The 15,432-nt window shown below is 41.8% G+C and overlaps 1 protein-coding gene across 1 annotated transcript in view; it reads left to right on the top strand.

Annotated features, from left to right (window-relative positions):
* Positions 1-11,617, top strand: part of RAB40B (RAB40B, member RAS oncogene family) — a 28,801-nt gene extending 17,184 nt beyond the window's left edge. Inside the window, exons 2-6 of the mRNA XM_070739671.1 lie at positions 1,713-1,773; positions 5,203-5,263; positions 6,538-6,615; positions 7,958-8,180; positions 10,563-11,617. Coding sequence (XP_070595772.1) covers positions 1,713-1,773; positions 5,203-5,263; positions 6,538-6,615; positions 7,958-8,180; positions 10,563-10,834 — 695 coding nt within the window. The 3' untranslated portion in view covers positions 10,835-11,617. The remainder of the gene's footprint in view (positions 1-1,712; positions 1,774-5,202; positions 5,264-6,537; positions 6,616-7,957; positions 8,181-10,562) is intronic.
* The last annotated feature ends 3,815 nt before the right edge of the window (positions 11,618-15,432 follow it).

Here is a 15,432-nt window from a genome sequence, read left to right as displayed (position 1 = left end):
CTGGCTCCTCATTTGTTATTACAAACAATTACAGATGCAAATTGTCTCAGACGTGGTATAACTGGTGAGTGTGCAGAATTCTGAATGTGAGCCGTTCATATGTTAATGTAACCATGGATAATACCTTACTTGTCGTAGTGCTTGACCTACGACCGCAATTGGGCGATCTACTGTTGTGTCTACTGATCTCCTTTAGCCCCAGAGAAAATGTCCCTTTCTAAGAGTAAGTCTGAGTCTGAGCAACAGAATTGTGTCTATATGGGTGTGAGGATACTAAAAACAACTCTGTGGACAGAAGTCTTAGAATTCCTGATTTGCCCTCTTATGACTCAGGGGACCCAGCACTTTCTGCAAACATAAATATTTGTTCAGGTTGAAGAAAGCTGAGGCTATAAGCTAAGGGAGACGATTTTAGTGCTATACTACCACTTAAATACAACCTGGAATATTAACCCAGGAGAGTTTACGCTGTTTTTCTTCTCCTTCCATTCAGTTGTGTCCCATTCTCGGAGACTGCCTGCACAATTATTTGCAGTTTTCTTGGCAAGGTTTTTTTCAAAGAAGTGATTTGCCTCTTGCCTAGGGTTCAGAGAAAGTGACTGGCCCAAACTCACACAGGTGGTTTCGCATGCTCAAGGTGGGACTAGAACTTACAACCTGATACCCTAACCTGGTATTGGGTGTGTGTGTGTGTGTGTGTTGCAGAGCTGTTAGTTCACCCCCATTCTACTACAGTATAAGCAGAACAAAAATATGGAATATTGAAATATGTGTCCAGGAGACAGGCAGCATCAGCTTTCATCAAATCCTAGCACAGCCCTTAGTGTCTTAGTGGCACCTCTTTACAGTGCATTATTTTAATAGAAATGTATTTATAGAATTAGTCCCTTCCATTGATACCATGAACACATATTAAGAGCTATAATTAAATGCATCTTATGTATAGCAAGTTTAAACCGAGGTGCCGCAGTGGGTAGAGTGCAGTACTGCAGGCCACTAAAGCTGGCTGTAGATCTGTAGGTCAGCAGTTCAAATCTCATCACCGGCTCAAGGTTGATTCAGCCTTCCATCCTTCTGATGTGGGTAAAATGAGGACCGGATTGTGGGGGCAATATGCTGGCTCTGTTAAAAAGTGCTATTGCTAACATGCTGTTATGCCCTTTGTTAAAAGGGCACTATAAATAAACTTTTTAAAAAACCCATAAGAGAGCAAACTCTTTAATTTGATACTATATTTCCAAAGATCCTGGAATCTTTTTCTTTCCTCAATAGAGATTTGTTTACTTGCCTGGAGACTGCCTTAATGTGGTGAAAAGATAATATTAAAAATGGGGGGAAACCCAACCCTAGAATATAGCTTTTTTGTCATCTTTGTATGTGTGTGTGTGTGTGTGTATTCAGCATATGTATATGTATGCATATGTATGTATGTATATACACACACACTCATGCACATACACACGCACACACTTGAGAGCATGCATCAAAATTTCATTTATAATGTGTGCCAGTGAATTCACAGAAAAAGTGACAATAAAAGTATCTTATCTTTTGACTCTGCAATGTTTTAACAGAGCTTGAAAACCGGGAAGACTCATCTATAGCATAGAACTGGATTTTTTAATTTAAGCATCTGATATTATACAACATATTAAAAGATTTTGCGCAAAATTTGCACTATTTCAACATAATACTTCACTCTTTTTCTTCAGGTATTGATTACAAAACAACAACAATACTTCTGGATGGTCGGCGGATAAAGTTGCAACTCTGGTAACTATGTTCTGTGTTGTGGAAACTATTTAGATGCGAAACAATTGCACTTGGAGTATAAGATCACATGAGTTATTTAAAAATTCACTAGATAGGTCTCATCCTAACCAAAGTTAAGTAAGGGTTACTTCTAGAAACTGATAGGATGTCTAAGGAAGGATGAGAGCAATAAACCTTTACTTAATGATAACAGTATTTTGCCTGCACTGAACTACGGTCACAACAGGAGGGCACTTTTATCCTAACTAAATATACAGGTACTGCTCAAACACTCAAAGAACACATCCTAGATCTGAATGAATGAAATATTCTCATTGAATACTTTGTTCTGTACAAAGTTGAATGTGCACAACAGCATGTGAAATTGACTGTCCATCAGTGTTGCTTCCTAAGTGGACAGTTTGATTTCACAGAAGTTTGATTTACTTGGAGTTATATTGTGTTGTTTAAGTGTTCCCTTTATTTTTTTTGAGCAGTGTATTATTCTAAATCACATCAAATTATTTCATAAACTTAATCAGATATATTTGTTCTGAATATTTCCTAAACAATCGAGTGAGTGGGGCTTTGTGCTGAGCATTAGACAGACCAAGGACAGGATCACTCAGAGCTCTGTCAGATGATTGTCTTCAAATGCTACTCATGTCTTTTAAAAGCCCAGCATAAATTGGGCTGCCTCCTTTACTAACCTCCATTCCACCCCAACAAGCCTTGGAAATGGGGCTGACCTTAATTAATTAATGTCATCCTATAACAGTGATGGGCAACCTTTTGAGCTTGGTGTGTCAAAATTCGCCAAAAAACCGAGCATAACTCGGGTGGTGTGTCACCTTGAGAAAAAAACACTCTTACTCTCTCTCACTCTCTTCCTTCCTCTCTCACTCTTTCTTTCTTGCTCTCTCTCACTCTCACTCTCTCTCCTTTCTTTCCTTCTCTCTTCCTTCCACTTTTTTCTCTTTCTCTTTTCCTTCCTTCCCCTCTTCCCCTCCCTCTCACTCTCTCCTACTCTTCTCCTACTCTTCCTCTCCTGCTTTTCTTTCTCCTCCTCCTTCTCTTCCTCCTCCTCTTTTTTTCTCCTCCTCTTCCTCTCCTCTTCCTCCTCCTCTGCTTTTTCTCCTACTCTTCCTCTCCTGCTTTTCTTTCTCCTTCTCTTCCTCCTCCTCTTCCTCTCCTTTTCCTCTTCCTCTTCTCCTTTTCTTTCTCCTCCTCCTCTCCTTTTCCTCCTCCTCTTCATCTCCTCTTCCTCCTCCTCTCCTTTTTCTCCTCCTCTTCCTCTCCTTTTCCTCCTCCTCTCATTTTTCCTCTTCCTCTTCTCCTTTTCTTTCTCCTCCTCCTTCTCTTCCTCCTCCTCTCCTCTTCCTCTCCTTTTCCTCTTCTTCCTCTCCTTTTCCTCCTCTTCCTCCTCTTCCTCCTCCTCTCCTTTTTCTCTTCATCTCCTCCATTTCCTTCTGGTTCTCCTTCTCCTGCTCTTCCTTCTCCTTCTCCTCTTCCGCTTTCTCCTCCTCTCCTTTTCCTCCTCTTCCTCTCCTTTTCCTCCTCTTCCTCCTCCTCTCATTTTTCCTCTTCCTCTTCTCCTTTATCTCTTCCTTCCTTCCTCTCTTCCTCCCTTTCTCTCTCCCTCTCATTCACTTTTCTCTCCCTTCCCTCCCTATCTCCTTCTTTCCTCTCCTCTTTCCTTTCCTCTTTTCCCCTTCTTTCTCTCCACGTCTCCGGCGGGCAGACGGCTTTGCTAACCGGCACAAGGCTCAAGCCAGCTGCCCGGGAAAGCCCTGTGCCAGCCAGGAAAGCCGGCTTTACGGGAAAGTAGCGCACTTTTCAAATGCGCTGCTTTCCTGCTGCAACTCTTTCCTGGGCAGGGGGGGGGCGCCCGAACAGAGGCGGCGGCGGCGGGTTCAAGGGACTAACAGCCGGTCCTTTTCGGGGCTGCGTTGTTGCAGCGTCTGAGGCCGCCGCTGCCTCCACCTCCAGGCGAAGGGATCTCCTCGGTGGGCGGCCTCAGATGCTGCAACAACGCAGCCCCGAAAAGGACCGGCTGTTGGTCCCTTGAACCCGCCGCCGCCGCCTCTGTTCGGGCGAAGGGATCTCCGCAGTGGGCAGCAGCAGCTTGAAGAGACCAACAGCCGATCCTCATTGAGCTGAGTTTCCTTTGGCTTCCTTCGAGGCAGCAGGTGAGCTTTGCAGTTTTGCCTCGAAGGAAGCCAAAGGAAGCTCAGCTCGGGGGCGGACCTGAAGCAGCCGCCGCCTACTCCGCCCCACGCTTCGGCCGCGCCGGGGCCAAGTAAGCTGAGGCTAGGCCCGTCGCCCCGGCTCCAAGTGCGGGGCCTGGGCGGGCAAGCATTGGGAGGGCCTCGCCGTCGCTTGGCGGGAGAAGAGCTCCCCTCCCCGCGATCCGGGATGGCATGGCCGTCAACAAGTTAGTGCGCGGGGGTCCTGATGGCTTGCTTACGGCCCCCTCCAGCCGCTCTTGCAGGGCTTCCAGGCTTCCCGCGGGGCGGCGAAGAAGCAAAAAAGCGGCACTGGAGGGACCAAGACGGTCTGCAGCTTAGCGTCTGGAGGAGGAGGAGGAGGAAAGCCAGGGGGCGGGGAGGAAAGCGGGCCTGCAATTGGCCAATTTCTTTCTCGCCTTCAGGGAGAGGAACTGCTGTTGCTCTGCCATAGAGTGCTTTCCTCCCCGCCCCCTGGCTTTCTTCCTTGCTGCCGCCAGACGCTCAGCAGCAGAGTGGAGGGGAGATTCGGGAGCTTATGGTAAAATCTCTTACGTTGCCGGGGGCCGGGTAAATGGCCTCAGCGGGCCGTAGTATGGGGACCGCTGCCCTAAAGCTCCCCGTTTCTCCAGCCGTGTGTCACCAAAAATGGCTACGCGTGTCAGTGCTGACACGCGTGTCATAGGTTCGCCATCACTGTCCTATAATGTAAAGAAGGGGGAGGTGGATTTACCTGGCTTTAATTCCTGTTACACCCAGCATCATAGGAAAATTAGCTACCAATCATTCCCTTTAATGTTTAGCATGGTAGGGCAGGTTTGGGTGACTATTTTTAAAAATGGGTTTAGTGCTGTGATCAATAGGTGATCAATAGGTGGCACCAGGCACGTGGTAAAGCATCTTCTGCACTAGTGACCTGTTCATAGATTTTCTCTGATGATAAAGTGAAAGGGAGTGATTGACAGTGAGTGAGCTCTGTCCTCAACTAAGGTTGCACACAGAACAATCTATAATGTATGCACAGATCTATATTCAAGTATCCTGTTTTCAGTTTTGGTAAATCGTTAAATATTAATAATAAATGTAAAATAATACATGAAGATAAAGGCAAATTTGGGAAATCGTTAATTTGCAATCAGGCAGCTTAGTCAGACAACTGTTTATAGTACTTCACTCTTAGAATGAAAATGACTATATTTTTAATCCTATGCTGTGTCATTTTCAGGGACACATCTGGACAAGGCAGATTCTGTACCATATTTCGTTCCTATTCCAGAGGTGCTCAGGTAAGCTGATCTTTGAACTGTATCAGTGAGGAAGAGAGAAATGATAAAAATTGCCAAGGGAAGCAAAGTGATAAATGTATTGTCCTACTTTTCAAAATGTGTATACAGTGATCCCTCGATTAGCACGGTCTCGATTAGCGCGAAACACTGCAACGCGGTTTTTCAAAAAATATTAATTAAAAAATAATTAATAATAAAATAATCAAAATAATAATCAGTCTTCTATGTTTCTATGTTTCTATGTTTCTATAAGTCCGCGCTAGTTCTCTCTCTCTTTCTCTCCCTGTTGCCGGCGTGGTATATGAGAGAGAAAGAGAGAGGCAGAGGTCGGGCGCATTACCGGGAGGTGGAGGCGGCGTGGGGACGCTGGGTGCCGGGGACACCGAGGAGGGGGTGGACGTGGCCTCTCAGCTGCAGAGCCGAACAAGGGCGGAGGCAACGGCGGAGTCCGGCGCTGGGGCCATGCGGGGCCGCTCATCCAGGGGGGCGTGGACTGGCAAGTCGCCCTCCTTTCTCTTTCTTTCTCTCTCTTATACCACACCGGTAACAGGGAGAGAAAGAGAGAGAGCGGAGGGCACCTTGCCGGTCCACGCCCCCCTAGATGAGCGGCTCCGCATGGCCCCAGCGCCGCCCAGGCAAAGGGGAAACCCCAAGATCGCTTGCCGCTTGCCGTATTGCAGCAAAGGAGGCGAAGCAAGGCTCCAAGCTGCAATACGGCAAGCGGCAAGCGGCAAGCGATCTTGGGGTTTCCCCTTTGCCTGGGCGGCGGGAAGACCAAGGGAAGGTTCCTTCAGCCGCCCAACACCTGAACCGCTCCGCAGCGCGGCAGCAGCGAGGAGCCGAAGATGGGGTTTCCCCTTTGCCTTTACCCCATCTTCGGCTCCTCGCTGCTTCCGCGCTGCGGAGCAGATCAGCTGTTGGGCGGCTGAAGGAACCTTCCCTTGGTCTTCCCCGCCGCCCACACGCAAACTCCACCATCTGCGCATGTGCGGCCATGAAAAAAATGGCGCGCATGCGTAGATGGTGTTTTTTACTTCCGCACCACTATAACGCGGAAATCGATTAGCGCGGGAGGTCTTGGAACGTAACCCCCGCGCTAATCGAGAGATCACTGTACATTTGTGCTAAATATAGGTAACGTTTTGCAGAAAAGTTCAGATCTGTTCAACACTACTTCTTATAATGTCATCAAATGCCATTGCACAAGATTGTACAATGAATATTTAAACCTGCCCATATGTCAGACTAATTATAAATGGATTTCATTCACCCAGGGCGTGATACTTGTATATGATATAACAAATCGCTGGTCATTTGATGGCATTGATCGGTGGATAAAGGAGATAGATGAGGTAAGATATTGAATACTGAATATAAATTATTACCTGAATGGAAAAGAGTTCTGAATTTTAGGATACAACCTAAATTACAGTAATTTTAATTAAAGTAAAATGCAAGTGACCTTGGGCAATTATGTCTTAGTCAACAAAAGATGCCTTTTAATTTTTTATATATTTGGTTGTATGGATGGACAACTTCATAAATCACTGTGGGTGGAGAAGAATAGAAATTTAATAAGAAGAAAACTAAGAAGCTTTGGGACAATACTACGGTCATAGAAAGAGTCCTAAGGCTGTACAATGAAGCAGAATTTTATTTTCACTCCTAGAAGTGGTCTTTCTTCAAAGATTTTTCCATACAGTGGCTTGATGCTAAATCATTTTTGTCAGCATTAATTTCCTCCCTTTTTCTTCAAAGTTTCTTCTGATTTGTAGGCTAGTGTTTCAAAAGCAGTGGTGCTAGACTTCCTTTCAGGGAAGGAAAAAATAAAAAGATGGCATTCATGTAGTAGGCGATAATTGGATCCGGATTCTAAATGCTTCTATTTTTTCTACATTCAGGGAATAAGAAGTGGTAATTTCCTACCTGTTCTCTTTTGTGCAACTCTTTTGATTTTTCTACCCTTGATTGTAGCCTGGACTATGTATTACATTAAGCCATGCTTAATTTTATTATTGGTTGGTGAATAAATCACAAATTGGCCAGAATAATATTACACATTTATTTATTTATTTATTTATTATTTTTGATTGATTGATTGATTGGGTGGCTAACAACAGTAATAAAAACAGCATATAACAATCCAATATTAAAATAGTTAAAAACCCTTATTATAAAACGAAACATACATACAGACATACCATGCATAAAATTGTAAAGGCCTAGGGGGAAAGAGTATCTCAGTTCCCCCATGCGTGGCGGCAGAGGTGGGTTTTAAGAAGCTTACGAAAGGCAAGGAGGGTGGGGGCAATTCTAATCTCTGGGGGGAGTTGGTTCCAGAGGGCTGGGGCCACCACAGAGAAGGCTCTTCTTCTGGGTCCCGCCAAGCGACATTGTTTAGTTGACGGGACACGGAGAAGACCCACTCTGTGGGACCTAACTGGTCGCTGGGATTCATGCAGCAGAAGGTACCAATCACGTTTTAAAATCAGACATCTGCGTTCATATAATATTTAAGATAACCCCAAATAACAACCTTATGATTTTGCATGTTAATGAACACAGTCCACATACTATAGTTAGACAAAGTCAGAAAATAGAGCTAGCCTGAATAAGTGATGTGCAGTTAGTTAATTTGATGAGGAAAATGGGTATAGATTTTGAAATTAACATTGTTCTGTTTCTCTTTCTCAGCATGCTCCTGGTGTACCCAAAATCCTGGTTGGCAACCGCCTGCATCTAGCCTTCAAAAGGCAAGTGTCTACTGAGCAGGCACAGGCTTATGCTGAAAGATTAGGCATGACGTTCTTTGAAGTAAGCCCACTCTGCAATTTCAATATCACAGAGTCCTTTACAGAACTTGCAAGAATAGTGTTAATGAGACACGGAATGGACCGGCTGTGGAGGCCAAACAAGGGTAAGCAACAGAAATGTACTTACTTCTTTCCTATGTATGCTAGTTATATATTTAATGAGGATGAAAAAAAAATTACAAAAAAATGTTGGTACTTACTTGTGATTTAATGTTATATAAAAAACAGCACCTAGTAAATATTTCCCATTTTAAGTTGAATAACCAGAAACTACCCTACACATTTCCCAATTAAAATTGCTATACAGTGTTCCCTCGATTTTCGCAGGTTCGAACTTCGCGAATAGCCTATACAGTGGAACCCCGACATAAGAGCTGCTCTACTTAAGAGCAACTCGAGATAAGAGCTGGGAGGGGAGAGATATTTTTGTTCTACTTACAAGCCCAAATTCGAGATACAAGTGCCAAGGAGCTGTCTCCTGAAGCCAAACGCTAACTTCCGCGTTCGGCTTCAGGAGACAGCTGCGAAGCGGTGCGCGTGTTTTAAAAGGTTGCAGCCGGCCTGGGGGGCTCGGGGGGGGTGATTGCAGCTTTCTTTCTTGCTCTTTTTCTTTCTCTCTTTTACCTTCCCTTCCTCTATTTCTTCTTTTCTTTCTCCTTCCCACCTTCTTCCCTCCCTCCCTCCTTTCACTCATTCCTCTCTTACTCTCCCCTTTCATAAGTTTCCTTGCTTCCTTCCTCTGTTCCTGTCCCTTCCCCCTTTCTTTCTTTCTTTCTTTCTTTCTTTCTTTCTTTCTTTCTTTCTTTCTTGCTCTTTTTCTTTCTCTTTTACCTTCCCTTCCTCTATTTCTTCTTTTCTTTCTCCTTCCCACCTTCTTCCCTCCCTCCCTCCCTCCCTTCACTCATTCCTCTCTTACTCTCCCCTTTCATAAGTTTCCTTGCTTCCTTCCTCTGTTCCTGTCCCTTCCCTCTTTCCTTCCTTCCTTCCCACCCTCCATCCATTCATTCACCCATTCCTCTCTTGATCGCTTAAAGCCGGTCCCTGGTGCAAAAAGGGTTGGGGACCTCTGTCCTACAGGATTGGGTGGCAGAGAAGTTGAACATATGTAAATTTAAAAGTTTAAGAAAGTTTACAAGTTAAGTGAAAGAAACTTCATTATTCATTTATATGTACATGTACATTTCTTCATTAAAAACATGTCTTTCTGCATAATTTAGACTAACTTTGTGAGTTTTTGAGGGCTGGAACCAATTAAAATTATTTACATTAATTCCTATGGGGAAAAGTCGTTCGAGATAAGAGCTGCTCGACTTAAGAGCCCAGGTCCGGAACGAATTAAACTCGTATCTCGAGGTACCACTGTACCACGGTTTTTCAAAAAATATTAATTAAAAAATACTTCGCAGTTTTTTTCCTTTACCACGGTTCTTCCCATCCGATGACGTCATAGCCAAACTAATAATTTTTGCAAATAAATAACAAAAAAAATAATTATTGTTAATAATTATGTTTATAAATATCAGGATCACTAAATGCCTTATTCAATGGTGAGTACCAGTAATAATGGTGAGTAAATGGTTGTTAAGGGAATGGAAAATGGTAATTTAGGGGTTTAAAGTGTTAAGGGATGGCTTGTGATACTGTCCACAGCCAAAAATAGTGCATTTACTTCCGCATCTCTACTTTGCGGAAATTCAACTTTCACGGGCGGTCTCGGAACGCATCCCCCTCAGAAATCGAGGGAACACTGTACAGCAATTCCTGGTAATCCTGCTGAGTTCATCATGCCAGTAACTTTGCAGAAACATCACCAGAAGGAACTCCTAATCCTTCGTGTCCCATCCTACTTGAAAATAAAAGGCAGACCAGAGCCAAAGCCAACAGGGGCATCAGCAAACTAGCTCAGTTTCATTTAAACTTCACTTTTCCTTCAAAAGGAAAAGGCAAGAGCGATGTGGAACAGCAGAACTATTAACCATTCCACTGTCATCTTCCCTAAATGAGGAAGGATGTGGTCAGTGGTGTATTAACCATTAAGCAGACTAAGCACATGGTTAGGGCACCAGGTCCAAAAGAAACACCACAAAGTTGAGGGGGGAAAGTATGTACAACAGTATATTCAAAGGAGGGGGGGGCACCAAGATTTGTCAGTGCTTAGGGCACCAGTGAGCCTTAATCCGCCATTGCATGTGGTATAGATAAAAGAAGAAGCAAACCAGGTTTTCAGAAATACAGTTGTACTATTTTTATCATTTTAGCTTTGGGAGCTTTTCTATGGGACTACGAAAACAATCTGCAAGGTTATATCAAAGAAAGAAAGCCACAGTAATGGGAAGAATCAGTGCAGGATTAGGGTGGTGCTTCAAGAATAATGAAATAAATAAAGATAGGACTGTTTAAATTTATACGAAGTTCTAGTTGTGTACTGCCACCGTGTGGCTGTTAAGATTTTTCTAATGTTTTATGTTCCTTGTTTTATGTTTCAGTCCTGAGTCTGCAAGATCTTTGTTGCCGTGCCATAGTTTCCTGCACACCTGTGCACCTGGTTGACAAACTTCCACTCCCTGTTGCCTTAAGAAGCCATCTCAAGTCATTCTCCATGGCCAATGGCCTCAATGCTAGAATGATGCACGGTCGTTCTTACTCTCTCACCGCCAGCAACAACAACAAAAGGAACAGCCTGAAAAAAGCCAAAATCATCCGCCCACTTCAGAGCCCTCCAAAGCCTTGTGTCAGAAAGAGTTGTAAAATCTCCTAAGCTATCTTTGGAAATCTTTTCCCAGCATTGTAAACACAAGGACTAATTCAGTAGCCAAATCTATTGTATGTACACATTGCTTTGCAGGAACAAGACAAAAGAAAAAAATATTTTAGAATATTTGTTTTTAATAATGCTGCTTCCAGATATATGATACACTCTGTGCTAACAGAGGAATGTGAAACTTTAATGTTGGATTTTATATATATATATATCAATTTTTTGATGTGCATGAAATCTTTGTGTATTTTATAAAGGGAATAATTTATCACAGTACATAGCTTTTGTGTCACTGAATCTCAAAAGTGACTAATTTTTAATATTGCTCAATTACTACATTTTATTTGCGATTAGAATGAAAGTCAATTGTAGATTCACTTAGTTTTAAACAACAATGTATTGTATACATTGTAAAAGATGAGTAGTAACATTATTCTAGTATTGTTTCAGTAGAGCATCTGATTCTGGTTTTGTACAGTTCATTGAGTGATTCTGAAGCACGACCTTTGAGCTACTAATGTAATATGCACAAGAAATTGTCTCATCCATGTATAAAACATTTGATAAAGTTTTTTGCTATGTTTCAGAATTAAATTGTGGATTATATGCTTATTTTTCTGGTAAATCTACATTTTTGTATTAGATATTCTAGTGATCATTATATAGTGAAAAAGCCAAAGACATCAAGACATATTTGCTATAGCCTAAGAAAATGTAATTTGAAAAGCTGCTTTATCAGGAAAGGACACTATTATTTTAAAAATAAAAATAAATCCTGCAAAATATATGTGTGTTTTTCCAACTGAAATATTTTATCATCTCCCAGCTTTTGAATGCTTTCTCAAATCTCTATTCCTCTACCAAGGCAGATGTTTACTATAATTTGTTTGCAGTAAAGGCCAGTTTCCTTCCATTTTCAAGACAGCTAGTTTATTTGTTTGCAATAAAGGCCAGTTTCCTTCCATTTAAACGTAAGTGATCAGAAAGAATTGAAATAGCCTGAATTATGTCATAAAGTGAATTTATTCATGTTTTTAAAATAATGGTGTTTTCAGTCAGTATTTTGTTTTCACTCAGTACTTTATATTGCTATTGGTGAACAAATGCAACTATCATGTTTTCCCTCTCTAATAAATTTTATGGTAAGTAAAAATAGTGCTAAGAAAATATGACCTACAAATGACTTATTTACAAATGAAATACTGTACAGTACATTTGAATAGCTTTGGATGGTTTAGAAATTTATGAAAGGAAATGCCCTGATCTTACTGCAGATAGGGGTTTTTTTCCTGTTGAATTTTTTTATTTTAAATGGATTGGTTTTTCATATAGTTTTGCTTCGATTTTCACTTTGATTTCCTTTGGGGTCTAATTTATAATACTATACCATAGCTGCAATTGCTATTGTTGCTTAGTTTATAATATCTTTACTGAGGAGAGATTTCTCTAATCTATATATGCTATATTTCAGTTGTCTGCCATCATTACCATTTTTCATAACACAATTCTTACATGGCATATCAGTAGCAACTAGCATTCTTGTTCTTGTCACAGCAAAATCACCTCATTATATTAAATGTTTTATCAGTTTTGATTAGCCTCAAGTCCTGCCGTGCTGCCTCATTGTAGTAGTGGTGGTGAAAATAATCCATAGAGGTGAATGAAGGACAAGGGTAGCATATAGGTAATCTTTATGTTACAACCACTTCTTGGTTAACAGTTCAAAATTATGACTCCACTGAGCAGAGCATTTAAGACCAGTCCATGAACTTGTGTCTTGCAGTCTTATAGTCACGATAGCAATCCAGGTACTCATTTATCCATCTTATTATTATTAAATTGCAACAAGTCATGGTTGAGTGTTGGCCATTTGCAACTTTCCCTGTCAGCGTCCCATAAATAAAATCAATGGAAAGCTGACAGCAAGGGTTGTAAATCATCCATAAGTCACTTTTGCTTTTCCTCCCATTAGCCCTCTATGGCAGTGTTTCCCAACCTTGGCAACTTGAAGATATTTGGACTTCAACTCCCAGAATTCCCCAGCCAGCATTCACTGGCTGGGGAATTCTGGGAGTTGAAGTTCAAATATCTTCAAGTTGCCAAGGTTGGGAAACACTGCTCTATGGTGTACAAGATTACTGGGATTCTGTACCTGGTGGCACAGTTGGAATGCAGAATCACAGGCTGACTGCTCACTGCCAGGAGTTTGATCCTGGAGACACTCAAGGTTGGTTGACTCAAACTTCCACCCTTCTGAGGTCTGTAAAATGAGGAGCCTGATTGTTTGGGGCATATGCTGACTCTAAAACCACTTAGATATTGCTTTAAAGCACCATGAAAGGGCACATATGTCTTAAGTGCTATTGCTATTTCATAGCACATGGCCACTGCTTCATGCCACATATGCTCACCTGCATTCAGAAGTGCTTGCTGTAGCCTTTGCTAACCCCAAGCAAAAAAATAATACCTCTATTATATACCCACACTAGCAAGGTATTGTTACTTACTAAGCTAGTAGAATTTCCAGTCAATAGAAGCCAATGTAGTTATATTATTGCATTCTACTTATTTATTTGTTTGTTTGTTTATTCTATTTATCCCATTTGGCGCTGTCCACTCTCTGTGATTGGGAAAGAGATCTGGGTGTGGTTCAATAGCAATAACTTAGGTTGTTAGGTATGACTGATACATTAGGTGATTTTGAGGGATTGGAGTAAAAAAAAAAATCAGGCTACCCCCCTCATTATAACTGATTTTCTCACAAATTCTTGCCATTTATACTGAATCTAAATCAGCATATTTTAATCCCGCCTCCAATACTTGAGATTTTATCTAATTAAGAGTCCCGTGTATTATTAGACCAGTTGTTAGACCAATTTTGAAATACAGCTCACCTGTCTGGGACCTGCATTGCATATCAGACATTAATACAATCAAGAGAGTCCAGAAATATTTCACAAGAAGAATCCTTCACTCCTCCGCTCGCAACAAAATACTGTACCTTATTCCACCGGACTTGAAATACTGGGATTAGACAATTTACAACCACGTCGCCTCCGATCTGATCTAAATGTAGTTTATAAAATCATATACCAAAATCTCCTCCCTGTTAATGACTACTTCACCTTCAAACTCAATGTAAACCGCTCCAGACTCGACTGCAGAAAATACGACTTCAGCAACTGAGTGATCAATGCCTGGAATGTACTGTAGTTTCCTCCCCAAACCCCAAAAACTTTAACCTTAGACTGTCTACAGACGACCTCTCACCCTTTCTAAGAGGTCTGTAAGGGGCGTGCATAAGTGCACCATTGTGCCTACCGTCCCTATCCTATCGTCCTCTTTTATCGTTACATTTTACTTATGTTTATACAAACGACTACTATCCTATAAATGTTTGATAAATAAAAGATAATAAATAATAAACAAATATATTCCTCCCCAAAGTGCACTAGAGTGCCTTCCATCCCCTGTCCTATTGCTCTCCTATATCTCCTATACCTTTCTTCCATTCCTATATCTCTTCTTCTATTCTTTCATTGATATGTTCTATTACTTTATCTTCTTTTCTATTATTTCTTAGATATATTTTACTATGAGTATCTCTTCTATAACCTTCATCATGTATTTTACTATGTGTATATAGATATATACCCACTAAAACCCTCATTGTGTATTGCAGTGTTTTTCAACCAGTGTGCCGTGGCACACTAGTGTGCCGCGAGACATGGTCAGGTGTGCCACGAAGCTCAGAGAGAGAAATTTATTTATTTATTCATTCATTCATTCATTCATTCATTTATTAGATTTGTATGCCGCCCCTCTCTGTAGACTTGGGGCGGCTAACAACAATAATGAAACAACATATAACAAATCTAATATTTAAAATAATTAAAAGACCCTTATTTAAAAAACCGAACATACACACAAACATACCATGCATAAATGGTAGAGGCCTAGGGGGAAGGGAATATCTCAATTCCTCCATGCCTGACGACAGAGGTGGGTTTTAAGAAGCTTACGAAAGGCAAGGAGGGTGGGGGCAACTCTGATCTCTGGGGGGAGTTGGTTCCAGAAAGAAAGCAAGAGAGAGAGAGAAAGAAAGCAAGAGAGAGAAAGAGAGAGAGCGAGAGAAAGAGAACAAGAGGGAGAGAAAGAGAACAAGAGAAAGAAAGCAAGAGAGAGAGAGCAAGAGAGAGCAAGACATAGAGGGAGGGAGAGAGAAAGAGCAAAAAAGAGAGGAAGGAAGAGAAAGAAAGAGGGATGGAGAGAGAGAGAAAGAAAGAGGAAGGGAGAGAAAGAGGGAGAGAGAAATAGAGCGAAAGGGAGGAAGAGAGAGAGAGAGAGAATTTTTTGGTCCAAACTTTTTTTAACACTCCCACACTCTTCCCCCCCCCCCCCCGCTCAATGTGCCCCAGGGTTTCATAAATGTAAAAAATATGCCACGGCTCAAGAAAGGTTGAAAATCACTGGTGTATTGGACTAACTAACTAAATCAATCAATCAATCTATTAATCACCTCTGTTGATCGCCAGTGTCACCGTATTGAACTGGCGGGGGGTCTTACCGCCCACTCCTCGCTGTCCAAAGTAGTTGCC

Source organism: Erythrolamprus reginae, chromosome 2 (genome assembly GCF_031021105.1).
Source record: "Erythrolamprus reginae isolate rEryReg1 chromosome 2, rEryReg1.hap1, whole genome shotgun sequence".
NCBI classification, from domain to species: Eukaryota; Metazoa; Chordata; class Lepidosauria; order Squamata; family Dipsadidae; genus Erythrolamprus; species Erythrolamprus reginae.
This window is presented reverse-complemented; position numbering and strand designations above follow the sequence as displayed.